The following is a 20,348-nucleotide window of genomic DNA, read 5'->3' as shown; positions in this document are numbered from 1 at the left end:
TACACTTGCAACTACAAAGAACATTGTCTACAGCAAAAGCAAAAACCGTTGTGGTGGCAATTTAGCCGACAAAACCTAAGCGAACAAACGAAAAACCAACAATTCATTTTCTCAGAATTTTTTTCAATTTCCTTGATACCGAAAAAAACAAGATGCGGCCACGACTCGAACCCCACACCTCAGGGTACAAAGGCAACTGCTAACCTCCAGGCCAAGGGGGAAGCAACTTGGAACATGTTAAGTGGAGGTAAGAAGAGAAGTGAAGATAAGAGAAAAGAAGTGATTCAACTGATTTTGTTAACCTGAAAAAAAGTCTACATTCTAGTTTGATAACGCTTGCTTATCGCAAGCGTAATAAATAAACCAAAAATTAAATCGTAAAAGATTACATCACGTCCTTTCATCAGTGTCTTTACTACGTTCATTGACATAACACGGCCTCTTTCTATTTTCATTTGCCGTTTTTCCTACAGAAAGATTACAAAAATGGGGTCCAAATGTGTTCTGCCCTGTCAAATCTTTCGCAGTTTTCAAAGGTGTTGAAATGCTCTGGATATCAGCACCTGTAACATCGTTGAAAAACGGTAAAAAAGGGTATTTTTTATCTGCTTCGGAATAGTTCCGAAAACCAATTTGGTCGTATAAAATTTTTTTTATTCTGCCTGCACACGCTCAAAAATCACCCAGATCCACTATGGTTGCGTAGTAACTGTGAGTTTGAGACATTTACAAGCAAGCCCATAAAACTGCCTTCTGGTAAATGCCCATAACACAAACATGGCCATAAACTACTATCATGATCGCTAATTTGGGAACTCTTCTCTTCCGTCATCTGTATTCAGTTGTCAGTGATTAAAAAAGGAAGTTTAATTTATGAATTGAATTAATCTGGATATTATTGCACGATATAAAACTCATTGTTTGCATGAACATGGAGAAGAAGGCAATTTTGGATGCTAAGAGAGAAACAGAGAAAGGAGGACGAAGATGTTCGGATGAAACAGAAAAAAGAAGAGAGCAGCTGCAGTAGTGCATATAAAAAGAGAGGAGCAAGCAAGCAACTGCACATGCAATTCAGCAGAGCAATCTATCATTGCGAGGTGCTAGGCAAAAAGACGACTGGTAATTAAGACGACAAAGCAAATTTACATGTTTTTATTCTCACAGGCTACATTTTACCCCAATAAAACCCTTTAAATATAGATGAAGTCGGTAGTTTTGCTGTTCTAGTTGAATACTTATACTTGTAGTAACGTAAAAAGTTAGGTGTCTTGAGAGATGTCGTCTTGTATTACGAGGCATCAAACCATCATCACCCACTAGCCAACATTACGTGTGCTTTTTTTTCTATCGCAAGCATTTGCTAGATGGACTGAAAACAACAAAATGAAAAAAGTTTCTTTATTTAATCAAATATCATTTAAACTCAATTAAATATCACTTTTGCAATACTTCTAAATGAAATCAAGTAATTATCATCTGCAATTGGTAAGGGCATCCGAAATAAGAACGCTTTTTGCAAAAAAAAGTCTTAGCAATAAAATCTGGTGAGAAAACCATTCAATTATGGTTGCCAGTCCAGCTATTTTCTAATAAATCTATGCTAAATCTACAATACAATTCCAAAAAATCCACTAGAACTAGTGCTCTCAACGTTATCAGCGAAATCTGCAGAGGTGAAGTTTAACAAGTAACTGCTTAACTTCATGTGTTTCAATCTATGAAACCAACTAAGGATACAATGACAGCATATATTGATGAACATTTTGATACTTGGTGCAACATTTCGTGACATTGACAAAACTTCCTGAATACTCAGTGAATTTTTGTTTTGGTAAGTTCATAGAAATAAGTTCATTTCAAAAAAATGTTCAACCTTTAAATAAGTACGGAGCAAAGCCTTCTTCAAAAACAATTTATCGCTGTCTAGTAATCTCAGACTCCGGATTCCGCCCCGGGACGTTTTCTAGCTAAAGTAATATGAATGGTGTTCAAGTAATAAAACCAAATATAGACCCTATCTAATGAAACTTGTCAATGTCACCACGGCTGAATTATTTCAAATTACTAGCTCACAATACTGCTACCCTGCAAAATCTACGCTGTGGATTATCATTTTCATGCTGAGACACTTTCTCAATTAGCTTGTTTCTCGCTTAACTAAGAATAAATAAAGTGGAAAATTAACATCCTGATAGCTAAATGATCCAATCTGATAAACATCAGTCATTATAAATTATGCTGAATTGCTATAAATATAGAGAATGCACAAGAGTACGCATCTAATACGCAACGCAGCAAACAAATTTTGGCAGGAGAATTCCAAGAACGACACTCGCTATGAGACGAGACAGGACGAGAGAATTCGGACACAATTGACTGCACAAGAGATGATATAATTTTAGGCATACAGAACAAGCATGCATTGCACGTTAATTCAAAGCGCCAGGTCAAATTACTTTTCATTAATTAGCTCGGTACAAACTACTGTAAAAAGAATCATAATGAGGTCAAAATCATTCAATTAATGTTCATTTTCATTTCAACTCCTGCTTTTTCGCCAAAAACCACAGGTATTTTTTCTCATTTGGAAGAAAATTGCGACAGAGCAACTTCACTTATTCATAATATGCGTACGCCCTACCAGGATTTCTGTGTTTCAGTTGATCCTCTATCAAATAACTGTTGCCGTTTTTGTCAACCGAAATATTTTCAACTCCGTTGCTTTCTAGCGCTACTCGATCGCGAATCTGATTGGCTGCCACCCTTTTCACCGTGATTGGCTGATTTTCTACCGAAAAAATCGAATCTGAGTTGTCTCTAAATTGAATTCCATCCTCCAAGTTCTTGAAACCCATACACTGTTGTGTTGTTTCAGAGGATCTGTTAGTATGGTTGTTTACGCTGTTAGCAATGTCGGCTGTTTGTCTACTATCTGTTACAAGATCGTCTATACTACCATCGTTCTTCTGTGTGCACTTCTGTGCAGCTTCAGTTGTTTCACTTCCGATGATTGTTTTGAGCATATTGTGTTTGACCAGTCCTATGACCATGACGTAGAACCAGTAGCAATTTAAAATAGTGAAGATGGTGTATAGGACAGAATTGAACGTGATGAAGGGTCTGCATGCAGCACTGCATGTTTCTACCAGCCATACACATTTATACCCTGTAATGTAAATGTTACTTGAAAAATTACAGTCTATTAAAAAAAACCAACTTGAACTTAATTTAACTGAATCAACTTCGAACGACCTTTTTTTAGGAATATATGAAGGATTATTTACCTATATTTTTCAATTGTTAATTACAGGATTCCTGAAAACATTCAAAAAAAAGAATACTTTTAACTGAAATTTCATTTTTATAAGAGATTTTCTTTTCCAACTTTTGAACATCATTACTTATTGATGACAATCCTTACATAAACAACATAAGTCCTCAATTATTAATGGGAAATGCAGGTCTATGGAAATATGGATCAACTACATCAACTTTTTGTCAGGCATTAATTTCTTTATGAAAAAACCCTAAACCTCAATTCAAACTTCTCAGGAACTTTATTCATGAAAATCTTAAAGTTTACAATTTTCATGAACATGATAACTGCAGCTCTAGCCGCGAATTACAAAACTACCAGTTTTTTTTTACAAAATAATTGCATTTTATGACATATTTTTGTTTGAAGTCACTTAAGCATATGAAATCAACTTTGAAAAACTTTTATTTAGTTTCTCCGCCTGTTAAATTGAACCAAGGTTTGATATCAAAAAATATGTCAGGTTTAACTGTATTTATGGGCTAACAGAACGCAAATTGTTTCTTATTTAGTCGCCATGTGTAATTTAATGCATTTAACAGTATCTGATATCTTGTTATTACGGTTTTGACAGCGTTGATAGTGGGTCATGACTAGTAAGAGCGCCCCTTTTAAATGTGTCCGTCAAATCAAGAAAACATCAAGAAATGAACGCAATTAAACATAAAAACCCCACTTTTTTGAAAAAAAAAAACTCATAATTCAAATTTCAAAAAAAAACAATGTCCTTTAAGTTCTTTGAATTTTTAAAACAATTTTTCATTGGCACTTTTTCGATAAAACTGGCCCAATGTGAGAAAACTGAATCAATAGGTTTTTTATTTCGCAGGGAAATCTGAAAATTAAAGTTCATTTTCGAAACTAAAAGTCGATCACCTTTTTCTTGAGTTTTACCCTTTTGCGGTTCGATAGTGGAGAGTTTGCCTTCCTTCAGACAAAGGAAATGAAGTGAACTTAAGTAAAAATTAAAAAACCAAACCACGAAAAAGAGCATCTGAGCCTGAATAAAGTTTAAGACTTTTGCTGAAAAAGAAAACGAAAAAAACATCATCGCGAATTATATAAGAGTCTGAACTACGTTCTTCAACTCTTAGTTATCGAATGAGTTAGATTATTAGAGTTTTGCTTTTTCTCAAGGTTCGGTTATTCGAGCGACGACTAAACCCTTGATTTCTAATTCATTGCAAATTGACCTCTTCGAACCAAAAAGATCCGCGAATGGTACTATTATGACCGCTGTCGCTTTCGACGAATTGTCGACTTGCAGTCTGAACTTGAGAGTGTATGTATGGCCTACCTTCGTGGTACATGTATGGCACGGGGAGGAGTCTGGTGAGGAAGAAGGTGGCTATCATGCAGTGGGACACCCTCTCGTACACTGGGTGGCTCCTGTCGAAGTTCAGGTCCAGCAGACAGAAGCGCACATTGATGAACAGACTGCCCACCTCCATCAGGATAAAGACCAGCTAAAAACAAAGAAAGATATCATAAAAACGGCAGATCACTATTGCTAGTTCTCCTTGATAAGGTGTATAAGAAAAATCTCTCTCTCTCTCTCTATTGAATGCCAAACGTTTTCATGAACTCTGCTTTCGATTTTATTTCATGACTCAAAAATCGCATATGATATCTCCACTAGAGCTGCTAGCATTACATAAAATAGGTCAAAAGAAATTCTGAAATAACACCCACCTTCGCATCCATCATTTCGCGGTGCAGCACTGCTATCTGAATTGCAATGATTCCTGGAACAGAAAAAGTCCACAACCTAATTTTTTCTTCAATTTAATTAGATTTTCAGTTTTCAAAAACCAGCCTTGGGAATGATATATTATCCCTGCACTTGAAGTCCCACCCGCTCGCTAAAAGTTTCAGAAGTTCTCCAAAGTAAATTAGATTGAATATAATTTGAAACTAATTTATTACACGGAGTCGAAGCGGAACTTCGCATCACCTGCGATATATACACAAACAGAAGAAATATAAGCCGAAAAAAATGTTAAAACACTAGGTATTCCACAATTTCAGTTTTCGTAGGTTGAATTTTAAACATAGAGGCGAAGCTGAGCTACGCACCACTTGCAATGAAAAAAAAAGAGTTGAAACAGCATGACGCTCAAGAACTATCAAAGAGGACTTCGAACGATATTACCCTAGGAAAAAAAAAGAATAAAATCGAAAGTTATGTGTGGTTAAATTTACTTAAATGTTTTCACGAGGTCTCAATGATGTTGAACTTGAGCATTCAAAATTTTGACGCCAAGTTCTTATCGATTTCATAATTAGTATCGGAAGATTGTAGGAAACTATATATTTAGTGAATAAGCAGACGGAATTAAAGCCGGCAGCCAATGAGCTGAAATAATTCGGCAAAATAAAATTATTAAAAACATGTACATATAGTATCATGTATACATGCTCATAAAGAATCCACGAGAGCCTAATATATACAGAAGGGAAGGTAGTATATACATTTCGGAAACTAATACGAGAGCTTAATCGACAACAAAAAAGCCAAAACCAGAAGCCAAAAAATAATAATATCGAAATTCTATATTTATACATGCAACTAAATATATAATTACAAGTGCAACAGGAATATGTATCTTCTAAAATAAACAAACCCGGACAATGGAAGTCAAAATCAGCAATCGGGAAAAATTTCATCAAGCAGTAACAAAGCCGAAAAAATCTGACCAGAAACCCTACAAGACGAAAAAGTGTCAAGGTGCCGCAATATGAGGCCACAAAACCGATATAAAATGGGCGGAAACCCATTAAGCCAAAAAACAGGACAAAAACAAAAAAAATTTCAACAAATCGATTTGGAAAAATTAAAAGCAACACATAAAAGCAATTTTGGAAAGAATTTATTTACAAATTTGTTCTTGAACAAGTGAGCAAAATGCCGTGTGAACAATTTTTGAACTTTTTTATTTTGTAATTTCACGAGGGGGTTGGCAACTGGAAAAAAGCCCATTACCAAAACCGGGTTTCGCGATTGAACCTGAAAACTTAACCTAAAGATTTGAGAGTTTCGTTTTTGAAAAATGACAAATCGTTTCAAAAATCGGTACAAAACCAATTATTGATTTTCCCGCGGGCCATAACTTTTTATAGAAAAAAATTGGACGTAGCCGCTATGCAGGTGAGCTTGCCATAAAACGCTCTATCCATTGAACGCCAAATCTCAGATTTGGGAGATAAGTTTGTGAGAAAACCAAAAAAAAATCAAAAATTATTCGTCAACCAAAATATAAGGTGAGTAAGACGATGCAACGTCAGCCGAAACCATTTAGTCGAAAAAAAAACTTATATAAATTCAAAATCAGACGTGGTAAAATGACAAATTACATAACTTTTAAATATAGTTAAAAAAGTAATCAAAATAAAATCCATGCTTCACAAATAAGGTTGATAAAATTAGTACCAGATAATAAAAATGATATTTAAAACTAGAAGTGAAAACCCTCTAGAAGTGATCGTGTGAAACAAATTTGTTAACGGAAAAAAGTCTAGTGCCAGTTGCAAGACCCTTGCTTATCGCAAGTGTAATAATAACACTCGAAGCTCTGACACTAGGGTGTAAAGGCGACAGCGTTACCTCTACGCCATGTGGGAGCGAACCTGGAAGTTCTTAAGCTTCAACAAAAAAGCAAGTAAGAAAAGCAATTAAGATTTGTGAGAAAAATTGTTTTTTGAAAACTCTAGTTGACTACAAGACACTTTCTTTCGCAAATGTAATTACATGATTGAATACTTGCCCAATAAATGGTGAAACACTAAGAAGTACTGAAAACGTCTGTTCTTTAGTACGTGCAGATTGTTCATCCTGAAGATGGTGTCAGATACCCAATAGCCAGTCATGGCAGTCACTAGCACCTGTAGAATAGTGAACTTCACATTCCCCTCCAGCTGCATACCCAGACCCATAACTGTTCCCACTGCGCATATCAGTGATGTCACTATTGAAGCGGTGTTCGACACCCATTCTTTAGTTTGATCCACTGTCAGCTTGCTATAGGCCGGAATCAACTTCGGTAGCAATCTGAACAAAAATTATTCTGTCTTTATATCAAAAGATACAAAATCTTGTAATCTTGTCATAACAATTTGGCACAGGCGAAGCAAAGCTTCGCATGACTTATGGTATAAATTAAAAATTATAATGCTTAAACAATTTGGCGAGCCAACAATAACATTTCAAACCTCGGATTTCTAAAAAAAGTCTACACAATTAAACCAAAAAAATTTAAAAGTTAGGTTTGTCAATAAAAAAAACTAAGCTGAAAAAACCTCCGAATATAGGTCACCTGAACAAACCACAATCAAACAAAACTTTCGATATTAGAAAAATTTACTGAAAACCAGGAACACCTGTTGCTATGCAATTAGCAAGAAGTTTACCGATAACAACAATTTACAAAATGAAAGTCACAGAAAACTTGTTGAAAAATGGAAAAATCAAAACTTTTACACATTTTTGTTCAAAACTTTCTCAAATTTTTAAAGTAAGAATGACTGAATGTGGTTATAAATGCACGCATGAAAAGTAAAAAAAAGCTTAAGCATGGTGCAAAATGCAAATTATAAGTCCGCGCCACTAATCAATTCTTCTAATTGATTCTGAAAATGATCAAATTCCAACTAACTGAGAAAAATTATTTTTGTAACTCCAATTACAAACAAAATATTTTGGTACGAAGCCACTGCTGAGTATCTATGAGCTTTTTTGGGAAAGTCACAATTGAGAGAAAAACAATACTAGCATATAGTTCCTTCATACCCCGTGAAGTGGTCGGAACAACCAAATTTGTTTAACTTTGAAGGTACTTGTAGTATAAACTAAAATTTATGATCCTCAAAAAATTTGGCGACCCAAAACCAACAATTCAAAGCTCGCTTTTCTAACAAGGAAAAACAGTTGCTGTGCAATGAAGAAAAACAGTTCCGATTAATACACAGAGGCTTCGCAAACAATAGCGAGAACACGACAAAAAGCAGCTCTAGAAAGTGCAATAAGAAAAAACAGAAATCAGCCTCCCAATGGCAAAAATTCGGCTAGGTCTAGAATTCGATCTGTGACCAACTGCAATCAAAAGATTCACGCATTAACCACTCAGCCACGCACTCTCAACCACCGACAAATACAAATAAAGAGTCTACATATGCTAATAAGTTGCCAAGGCGATTCAGCAAAAAGGGCACGAAAAACCATAAGATACAATTTTGCAAAAAAACTAAAATATAACAAACTGAAGGCATCCACACTAACTTTGCATGTAAGAAATCGCAAAGCATAAAAACACAAAGTAGAATAAATGCATTTCAACAAAAAATGCGAGATATATTGTATTTCCAAAATCGAGTTTTAATTAGATGTTCTTTGAAACAATTGCATTTTTTCGGTTCAACTGATGATTTAAAAATACATAATATTACAGTAATTACGTATAACTATTTAAATTGTTGAAGCACATGCTATCAAAAGCTGTAAAAAAAAGTCCCCAAAGTGGCACAAATATTTACAAGTTTTGTTAGAAAAAAAGAAGGCTCTTTAAAATACACTAAGCTGACGCTAGTGTAGAAACAGAGACGAATCTGCGCTTCGCAAACATTAACTAGAACACGACAAAAAAGCAGCTTTATAACTAATCCTCGAATTAGTAAAACTTTAGCGCATACTGACTTCGAACCTGCGACCCCGTGAATGGGAGTCTCACGCCCTGCCTTCTCGGCCACGAGCGCGTAACAATCGGCAAACACTAGTCATCAAAAAAGCAGCTACATACGCTAAGAAATTGCCAATGCGATGCAGCAAAAAAGGCACCAAAGACAAACACACAATTTTGTAAGTAATAATTTAGAATATAACAAACTGAAGGCATCCGCCTGCAAAAAAAACTGGAAAGCACAAAGCAAGATTATGCATAAGCTATGCATTTCAAAAGACTGCGAAATACATTGAGTCGGAAAATTTCTGAAATTAATTTTTTATTTTGTTATGCTGATTGAAACAAATAGGTTTTTTCGGTTAATTTGACGAATTAAAATGCATCACCTGTGTTAGCTTATAACATTTCGAATGTCAAAGCACATGCTATCAAAAAGCCGTAGAAGTGGCTATAATATTTGCGACTTCGATAAGAAAAGAAAATATACGTAAAATTACAGTAGCGCTCACTCAAGTGCACTAGTGAAAAATGTCAAATTCAGAAAATATTTTAAAAAATCGAAAAATCAAAACTTTCCAAAATTTCCTCCAATTTTGTTAAGTAAAGGATGACTGAATTAGGTTCAAAACGCACGGATGAGCGGTAAAAAATTTTAAGTGAGGTGAAACTTTTAGGTCCATCACCAATCAATTCTTCGTCTAATTTATTCTGAAAATGATCAAATTGCAACTAAATTTCCTCGCCACTGAGAAAAATTATTTTTGTAATTCCAATCACAAACGAAATATTTTGGTATAAAGCCACTGTTGAACATCTATAAACTGTCTTTGGCGTAGTCACAATTGAGAGAAAACCATAACTAGCATATAGTTCCTTCATACCCCGTGAAGTGGTCGGAACAACCAAATTTGTTTAACTTTGAAGGCACTTGCAGTATAAACTAAAATTTATAATCCTCATAAAATTTGGCGACCCAAAACCAACAATTCAAAGCTCGCTTTTCCAACAAGGAAAAACAGTTGCTGTGAAATGAACAAAAACAGTTCCGATTAATACACAGAGGCGAAGCTTCGCTTCGCAAACAATAGCGAGAACACGACAAAAAGCAGCTCTAGAAAGTGCTTTAAGAAAAAACAGAAATCAGCCTCACAATAGCAAAAATTCGGCTAGGTCTAGAATTCGATGTGACCAATTGCAATCAAGAGATTCACGCACTAACCACTCAGCCACGCACGCTCAACCACCGACAAACACAAATTAAGAGTATACATATGCTTATAAATTGCCAAGGCCATTCAGCAAAAAGGGCACGAAAAATAATAAGATACAATTTTGTAAAAAAAATTAAAATAAAACAAACTGAAGGTATTCACACTAACTTTGCATGTAAGAAATCGCAAAGCATAAAAATACAAAGTAGAAAAAATGCATTTCAACAAAAAATGCAAGATATATTAAATTTCCAAAATCGAGTTTTAATTATTATGTTCTTTGAAACAATTGCATTTTTTAGGTTCAACTGATGAATTTAAAATACATAATATTACAGTAATATCTTATAATTATTTAAATGTTGAAGCACATGCTATCAAAAAGCTGTAAAAAAGCCCCCAAAGTGGCACCAATATTTACAAGTTTTGTTAGAAAAAAGAATGCTCTTGAAAATACACTAAGCTGACGCTAGTGTAGAAACAGAGACGAATCTGCGCTTCGCAAACATTAACTAGAACACGACAAAAAAGCAGCTTTATAACAAATCCTCGAATTAGTAAAACTTTAGCGCATACTGACTTCGAACCTGCGACCCCGTGAATGTGAGTCTCACGCCCTGCCTTCTCGGCCACGAGCGCGTAACAATCGGCAAACACTAGTCACGAAAAAAGCAGCTGCATACGCTAAGAAATTGCCAATGCGATGCGGCAAAAAAGGCACCAAAGACAAACATACACAATTTTGTAAGTAATAATTTGGAATATAACAAACTGAAGGCATCCGCCTGCAAAACAACTGGAAAGCACGAAGCCAGATTATGCATAAGCTATGCATTTCAAAAAACTGCGAAATATATTGAGTTAGAAAACTTCTGAAATTATTTTTTTATTTTGTTATGTTGATTGAAACAAATAGATTTTTTCGGTTAATTTGATGAATTAAAATGCATCAACTGTGTTAGCTTATAACATTTTGAATGCCAAAGCACATGCTATCAAAAAGCCGTAGAAGTGGCAATAATATTTGCGACTTCGATAAGAAAATATACGTAATATTACAGTAGCGCTCACTCAAGTGCGCTAGTGAAAAATATCAAATTTAGAAAAAAATTTTGAAAAATCGAAAAATCAAAACTTTTCAACTTTCCAAAATTTCCTCCAATTTTGTTAAGTAAAGGATGACTGAATTAGGTTCAAAACGCACGGATGAGCGGTAAAAAATTTTACGTGAGGTGAAACTTTTAGGTCCATCACCAATCAATTCTTCGTCTAATTTATTCTTCGTCTAATTTATAAGCTAATAAATTGCCAATACGATTCGACAAAAAGGGCACAAAATACAATTAGATACAATTTTGCAAGTAATAATTAGAAATATAACAAACTGAATGTATTCACACTAATTTTGCATGTAACAAATTGCAAATGACAAAGCCGCATCATTTATAAAGTATGCATTTCAAAAATTGCGAGATTCTTCATCCGAACAAAACCACAAATATAATTACTGAAAAGTAGGAACAACGGTTGCTGTGCAATGAGCAAAAAGAGTTCCGACTTTTACACAGAGGCGAAGCTTTGCTTCGCAAACTAGCGAGAACCTGACAAAAGGCAGCTCTAGAAATGCAATGTGAAAAAACAAAAAAAAACAGAAATCAGCCTCCAATTAGCAAAAAATCGGCTAAATCTAGAATTCGATCTGCGACCTACTGCAATCATGAGATTTGGAGTCTCACGCACTAACCAGTCAGCCAAGCACGCTTAACCAATGAAAAACACTAGTCACAAATAAAGCAGTTACATATGCTAATAAACTGCCAATGAGATTAAGCAAAAAGGGCACATACACAACTAGATACAATTTGCAAGTAACGTTTGAATTATATTAAACTGAAGGCATCCACACTAACTTTCCATGTAACAAATCGCAAAGCATTCAGCCACAATATGTATAAATTATTCATTTCAAAAAATTGAGAGAATGAGTGAGAAAATTTCTGGAATCGAGTTTTTGTGATTAAGATCTTTGAAACAAACAGCTTTTTTTTCGGTTCATTTGATGAATTTGAATTGCATTAACTGTGTAACCTTATAATTATTTGAATGTCCAAGCACACACTATCAAAAAGCTGTAAAGAAGCCCCCAAAGAGGCACCAAAATTTGCGAGTTGGGTTAGAAAAGTAGGCTCTTAATAATCCACTAAGCTGACGCTAGTGTTAACACAAGAGACAAATCTACGCTTCGCAAACATTCGCGAGAACACAACAAAAACAGCTTTATACAGTCAAATATGAAAAAAAAAATAAGCCTCGAATAAGTTAAAACTCGGCTAAGTCTAGACTTCGAGCTGTCACAACCTAAAGAATTCGAGTCTCTCGCACTTACCACTCCGCCACGCACGCTCAACCACCGACAAACACTAACACCGAATGAAGCAGCTACATAAGCTAATAAATTGCCAATACGATTCAACAAAAAGGGCACAAAATACAATTAGATACAATTTTGCAAGTAATAATTAGAAATATAACAAACTGAATGTATTCACACTAATTTTGCATGTAACAAATTGCAAAGGACAAAGCCGCATCATGTATAAAGTATGCATTTCAAAAATTGCGAGATTTCAGTTTTTATTTAAACCGAGTTTTCATTATTGTTATGTTTGAAACAAATCACTTTTTTCGTTTCATTTGATGAATTTAAAATGCATCAATTGTGTTAACTTATAACTATTTGAATATCAAAGCACATGCTATTAAAAAGTTGTAAAGAAGCCCTCAAAACGCACTAATATTTGCGAGTTAGGTTAGAAAAGAAGGTTAGCGAGATTATTGGCAAACACAAGCGAGAACGAGACAAAAAGCAGCTTTATAAAATGAAATGAAGAAAAGGAAAGACCCTCGAATTAGTGAAACTTTGCGAATTATTAGCTTCGAACCTCCGACACCGTGATTGGGAGTCTTACGCCCTCCCCTCTCGGCCACGAGCGCTTAACAATCGTCAAACACTACTCACAAATAAAGCAGCTACATATGCTAATAAATTGTCAATGCAATGCAGCAGAAAATGTCAATGCAATGCAGCTACATACCAAATACAAACATACAAATTATTGCAAGTATTAAAAGGATTATATAAACTGAAGGCACCCACACTGAGTTTGTATGCAGCAAACTGGGAAGCATAAAGCCACATTAAGCATTAACTATGCATATCAAAAAATTGCCAGATATATTGAGTTGGAAAATTTCTGGAAATCAATTTTTCATTTTGTTTTGTCGAAAACGAATAGCTGTTTCGGTTAATTTGATGAATTAAAATGCATCAGTTATTTTAATTTATTACGTTTCGAATGTCAAAGCACATTCTATGAAAAGCCGTAAAATGGCATCACTATTTGCGACTTAGATAAGAAAAGAAAATAGATGTACTATTACAGTAACGATCACCAAAGTGCGCTAATGTAAAAAAAATGAAATTCAGAGAAAATTTTTTTTCGAAAAAACAAAACTTTTCACTTTTCCTAAAATTCCTCTAAGTTTGTTAAGTACAGGAATCAATTCTACCACCAATAAATTCTTCCAATTTAATCTGAAAATGATAAATTTCAGACCAACTTTCCTCGACACAGAGAAAAATTTTTGTTAGTTCGAATCAGGACCAAAAATCTTTTGCTATAAAGCAACTCTTGAACATCAATGAACTTTCTTTGGAGTAGTCAAAATTGAGAGAAAAACCATTACTAACAAATAGTTCCTTCTTACCACGAAGTGGTCCGCAAATTTGTTTAACTTTGAAGGAACTTGTAACAGAACCATCTTTGGACGATTAAGATGGACACAAAAAAACCAGATGCGCACCCCAGCTCAGCAAAAATTGCGATAAAAAATCTATTCCAATGTTCAGGCTCAAAAACAACGACTACGCAATAACTTATCATATACAACTTTTCACACATAGGAGAAGTGGAACTTCGCAACACTTGGGATACAACACAGTCATTAAAAAAATATTGAAAAAAATAGGTGAACCAAAATTTTCGTGTCTCGATGAAGGACACCTAGGGCTCAGCTAAATCTGTAGGTAGGCATTTGATAACTTTTGAACTTGTGATACTGATGCGGGAAGAAATACGTAATATCAAAAATTGGACTTCGCCCAAATCCTTAGTTGTTTCTTACTAAAATAAGTGAGAAGAGTGCAAATTTTTGAGGTTTTGGAAGTTTACCAAAGACAAAACCTTTCTCTTACAAAAACTTAGGGAAGAGCCTCTTCAGTAAAAAAAAATTCGCGCAACCGCTTCTTTCATGAAATTTTCATCTCAAATTTGATAGGGTAGTTTTTAAGAAAAATAAAAAATTGTCAAAATTAAAACAATTGACTTCCAAAAATGGTCCAATTTTCAAAACATTCACGAGTTTGAAGCCCATAATTATTTTCTTAAAAAAACAGGGCGTAGAAAACTTTACAAGTATCGATAAAACCTATGATATCAGCTTTGGCAGGATAGTCATCGAGAAAAGTCCCAAAAACGGTAAACAAATCAAAAAATTGACATTTCCAAGAATCATAGATTTTTCTTTCAAACAAATTAAGCGTAGCCACATATGCTGAAGAGATTCATCCGATGTGATTTCGATTAAACCCAAAAACCTAGGTTTGACAGGGTAGTTTTCGAGAAAAGTCTAAAAGTTTCAAAAAACGGTTAAAAAATCAAAAGTTTGACTTTTCCGAGGGCCATAACGTTTTACGACAGCAAATTAGTTAGAGCCGCTTAGTGCATGGAGGTTTCAAATAACCTGTTCTCTCCATTGATCCAATGAACTCAGATTTGGAAGAGTAGTTTTCGATAAAAGTCAAAAAAAAATTGGAAAAACGAACGAAAAATCAAATATTTGACTTTTCCGAGGGCCATTAATTTTTGTATTAAAAACTTTGCGCCATCCATTGAAACCAAAGTCTTCAGACTTGCCTGGGTAGTTTTCGAGAAAAATTGGAAAAGATTTTAAGAAATGGTCGAAAAAAATGAGTATTCCGGGGGCCATAATTTCATTTGTAAAAAAACTTGGGTGCAACCACTTATGGAGGAGATACATGCGTTCCATTCAATGAAACCAAAATCTCAGATTTCATAGATTAGTTTTTGAGAAAACGAAAAAAAAGGAAAATATTGGTAAAATAATCCCAAAACGCCTCAAAAAAAAATAAAAACCCAATCCCATACACTTTCAAAATGCGTTTCCATCAAACAGGAATTCTAGGCAAACATGCCAAGCAATACATTTGAAAGTCACATTAGCAACTGAAAAAAAAACTTACGAAGCGGAAACAAGGCCGACAATCTTTGAGCAGACACCAGTTGGGCCGAAAAAAAAACTGATTTTGTAAAAATTAGTACCCTGTAGTAACTAGTACACACCAAATAGTTAAATTTGAATTTTCATGAAATTGTGCAGGTCTGTTGAAGAGCATGTCAAGTGAAGAGCATTGAGCATGTCAAATTTTTTAACTTATTTGGTTAAACTAGTTATTTACCCGGAAGTCTACCTTCCGATTTGATAGCGCTTGCTTATAGCAAGCGTAAATATCTTAACAGTTTTCAACAATCAGCACAATGCATCAATTCTCAAACACACTTATAGTTCATATAAAAATTTAGTTAACATGCAAGGCAGGGTAGAGAATCATTTCACGGAAGACAATTTTTTCTGACACAGCTAACTCGATCTGCTGAAGAATCGACTGTTTCCGATAACTTTGCACTTGAAGCTCCATTCATTTCATTTTTCTTTTATCCAAGTAAGAGGAAAAGACAAATTTAAAATATCAAAATACAGTTTTTACGAACCTCGTTAGGCCAATAACGAAAGTGCAAACCTAAAACAATTCAATCTAAAAAATTTTCGAAGTCTGCAACAAATAAAAATTACAACAATTTCATAACTTTCAAATCTACAACAATTTCATAACTTTGTCTCGGACGATGTATAAACAGCACTAACAAGCATTGAGAAACAATGATCATGCGGCAACTAGGGCGAAACAAACTGGGTTGACCCTTGTTAGGCCGAAAACGAAACTTGAGACAAAAAAACTTCTAGCTATAAATCATTAAAGATAACGCGCCCTTGAAAATGCGCAACGTTTGTCGAAAAAACCGATATAGCATACGCCAAACCAGTTTAACAAAAAAATTATAAAATCATTTAAAATCAGAGTTGGTAAATGTACCAACTAGAGCGACTTTCAATTTTAGATTTTAAAAAATGGTTCAAAAAATGGAATCAAAAATTAAAAAGCCGTAGCCATGAAAAAGAACGGCCTGAAAAGAACGGCTTGAAAAAGAACGGCTTGAAAAAAATGGAATCAAAAATTAAAAAGCCGTAGCCATGAAAAAGAACGGCTTGAAAAGCTTAACAGCAGTGCATCAAAAAACAACGGGAAATCAACCGACAGAAATTAAGAGGAAAACAAAAAATCAGCAAAAAAATCCATATTTTTTCAATAATTACATTTGAAAAAATTAATTCCTACCCTTCAAGAAATTTGAAATGGTTTTAATTGATATTTCAAGAAAAAGAGTCAGCCTTGAAGCATGTCGGCAAAAAATGTAAGAACAGTTGTGTACGGGAAAAAAGTTTAGTTCCCGATTACAATTCACTAGCTCTCGCAATTGAAACAAGAGGGTTCAAAGATAAACACAGAATATGCACTTCGGAAAACAAGCGAGAACAAAAAGTAGCTCTAAAAAGGCAAAAAAATGAATTGGGCAAAAAGTGAAAATAAGCCTTAAGAAATAATACTTTTGGTACGTTACGGTATCGAACCTCCAACCTGGAGACTAGGAGTCTCGCAACCACGTATCAGTTACACGTTCGCTTAAAAAATTACTGAACTAGCAACCAATAAGGCAGCTAGAGTTGCTATGAAATTGCCAACGCTATGCAGCAAAAGCACCAAATAAAAATCAAACTATTTCAATGTGCTGGAATCGAACCTCCTCCCTCGAGATAAGTAATCGCAAGTCGAAGTATTTGCGCCACAGTCGCTAGAAAATACGTTAACACGAGTCGCCACAGGGTGATAACGGTACAAAAAACGGTGACACTGACACCATTGATACTGGTGCTGATAAAATTGAAAGCCTAGCACTGAAATTTTTCAAAAAGCTTTTCTCTCTCTTTTTGACACAACTTTTACCACAATTCAAAACAATGAACTTTTCGAAATATCAACTGAGCTCAATGTTTCAAAATTTGTCTCGCAGAACAATGTTTGAAAATATTCCCAGAATATTACCTGAAATAATACCAGAAAAAAAAACACTGTAAACATGCCTCCAATTTTTGGATTTATGGAACAAGAGCGGCAAAAATTTCTCGGCAATGATGAGAATTTGCTAGCAATGATAGATCAAGCTTCGCACTGATTTGGCACTGATAGCAATGATACCCTGGCCACACTGCATCTACAAAGCAGCTACATATGCTATTACATTACCAATGCTTAAAAATAGACCATAAGTGTCACCAAATGAGCACTTAAATTTGGGAGTTGCAATCGAAAAAAAAACTTGCTTCCTAATATGACACTACGCTCACTAGCTTGCCTGTGTAAAAATAATTATTTTCTTTGAAAAACATCAGCTGAATTTCTTAGAACACAACTATCTGCACTAATCCATAATTTTTGTAGCAGAAAAGTAGACTCGAATCCGAAACCTTTGTCCTTCAAATATTGGACAGTATTCCTCCATCAAATATTTACAGTCAGACATTTCAGTAAAATTATAAGACACTTTGCTTGAGTAAATATTGAAAATTGGGTTTGATACCTTTACCTAATCGCACGGACAAAAAATTATTAACAATCAAGTTGTAACATAACAGCAAGTCTCGGATTCGGCTACGTCTCGGATTCGATCAGCGATCAAAAGATTATGAGTCTCACGCTCTAACCACTCAGCCCCAGACGCTTAATAAACCACAAACACTCGCCACAAAACAGTGAACTTTTTAATTCTACAGATTGTGATTATAGCAAAAGTCCCATCAAATTAGTGAACACTTTTAATGATCACTTTCATTAGCGAACTTGGTTAGAAAAAGAAGGTTCGTAGTAATACACTGACGCTCTCAAGCTCGGTAGAGTAATAAATACACAAAATTAACCCAAGACTGGAAGTCGGTTAAAACAGCTGAACAATTGTTTTCTTGCAATCAGCGTAAGATCTAATAAAAAGCTACTAAAAAAGATTCTGCACTTCACAATCGAGAGGCTCCAAAGTACTTAAAATGAGTAAAACTAATAGAAAAAGGCATTTTCCCTTCGGTCTCTTGATTGATCGGAATAAAAATTAGTCAATTCGCAAATCCAAGCTAGAAAGCTGCGAAGATTATGAAGCTTTGAAATGGACAAGAAAAAACAAATTTTGCAGACAATAATTTGGAATGTAATAAACTAAAGACAAGGACACAACTTTGTGATGCAATAAATTGGAAAGTGTCAAGCCAAATTTTGCAGAAAAAAAATTGCGTTTCAAAAATTTCGGGAAAAACAGTCTGAAAATTTCTGATTTTTTATGATTGCACTGTTGTATGAAACAAATTGCTCTTTTCGCTTCAATTGATGAAATAAAAAAGAAACAACTAAATGTTAACTCAAAAAAATCAAATGTTTAAACATATTATTGTGCCAATGCAACCTCTTGATTCAAAAATGTCACCAAAAGTGGCACCTTTATTTGCGACTTAGATTGGGGTAAAAAATTTGCATCGTGGTCACACTATCCTTCGCATGTGTAAAAAAAACAACACCCATGAATTGAACTCAAAACTGTGACTCACCTTTCAGCAACGAGGTAATAAAGGAAAGTGTACAGTGCAGTCGACAACAAATAATAATGAACATAAGGTCGCAGGTCTTCCATTTCAAGACGTTGAAGAAAACAAATTATCCAGATTGAGATAGACAGCTAGTTCTGATCATTCGCCTCGAGAACACCATTTGTTACCTTGATCTTTTGTCGAATGACCATAACCAACTAAAACATAAAAGTACAATGGACTGTGATCTGTATACAAAATTTCAACTGTGGAATAACAGTAGCGGTTACATTTGCCAGCCCTATATGATGCTTTAAAATTTGAGAAGTTAAAAGATATCAAGATCGATTTTCTTTTGAGTAAATTAAACTACTGAACTTTAGAGATTTAAAAATAAAGTTCAAGACACTTTTCGGTCAGTATGATGTTTTTCTATCAGTAAATGGCTTCTCTAAGAAAAGAGCAAAACCCATGTAAATCTACGCAATATCTAAATTTTGTTTCGGTCCCCTCCGTCGATGTCTTAAATTTGAATATAGCCAACAGAGGGTTAAAAAGTGTGAAAGACCAAGGAAACCGAAAAAAAAGATGGAAATTTTTCGAATGGAAAACTTTCGATATTCGAAGAAAAAAATATGTAAGGTTGAAGCTTTTTAACTTTTTGATAAAACTAAAAAAAACAATTTAAGAAAACGGGATCAATGCGTAAACTTTTTATTCCGCTGGGAAATCTTAAAATTAAATCTAGTTTCGAAAATAGAAACCGTTCGCGTGTTTTTTTTGCGTCATTCCGCTTAATTGAGAGCGTAATTTACCTTACTTCTGGATGAAGTAGATGCTGTACTTCAAGATACCGTAAAAAACTTTTAGGAGAAAAGCAAAGCTGCACGTTGGGTACACAAGCTAGAAAACGGCAAAAACTACTCTAAAAGGGCTAAGAAAAAGGAAAGGGAATGAAAAGGCAAAATGTTTGTATGAACTTGATTTAAATTACGGCCCAAGAACGTGAGAGGCTAACATCCTCCCATCTGGGGCATGTGCTCTTGTAGATAGTCGAACACAAAGGCCCAGCTGAAACTTTCGCTTGGTTTTTAGTGATTTCTCTATCAAAAATAGGGAGTAGCAGTTGATACAGGGAAAATAACCTGGTCTTTCGATTGAAATCTTTATCTGAGATTTGAAAGGGTACACTGCGAGACAAAAACTGAAAAAAAAAGAAAAAATTTCAAAATTTGAACTTTTCCCAAGGCCATGCTTGCTTATCTAGAGAAAAATGCTTAGAAAAAATGTAACCAGGAAAGATCCTTACGTGTT

General features: G+C 34.6%; 1 protein-coding gene across 1 annotated transcript; it reads right to left on the bottom strand.

Annotated features, from left to right (window-relative positions):
- Window positions 1-1,387: 1,387 nt before the first annotated feature.
- On the bottom strand, window positions 1,388-19,257 carry LOC134840196 (uncharacterized). The gene is made up of 5 exons (XM_063855913.1): window positions 19,056-19,257; window positions 7,084-7,367; window positions 5,012-5,064; window positions 4,617-4,785; window positions 1,388-3,169 (listed from the first exon to the last, which is right to left on the bottom strand). The coding sequence occupies exons 1-5, from the start codon at window positions 19,136-19,138 to the stop codon at window positions 2,619-2,621; spliced, it is 1,140 nt and encodes a 379-aa protein (XP_063711983.1). The 5' UTR covers window positions 19,139-19,257; the 3' UTR covers window positions 1,388-2,618.
- Between the last annotated feature and the right edge of the window lie 1,091 nt (window positions 19,258-20,348).

The sequence above is a fragment of the Symsagittifera roscoffensis genome, chromosome 2 (assembly GCF_963678635.1).
Source record: "Symsagittifera roscoffensis chromosome 2, txSymRosc1.1, whole genome shotgun sequence".
NCBI classification, from domain to species: Eukaryota; Metazoa; Xenacoelomorpha; order Acoela; family Convolutidae; genus Symsagittifera; species Symsagittifera roscoffensis.
Note: the sequence above shows the minus strand (reverse complement) of the source record. Positions and strands in the feature narration are given on the sequence as shown.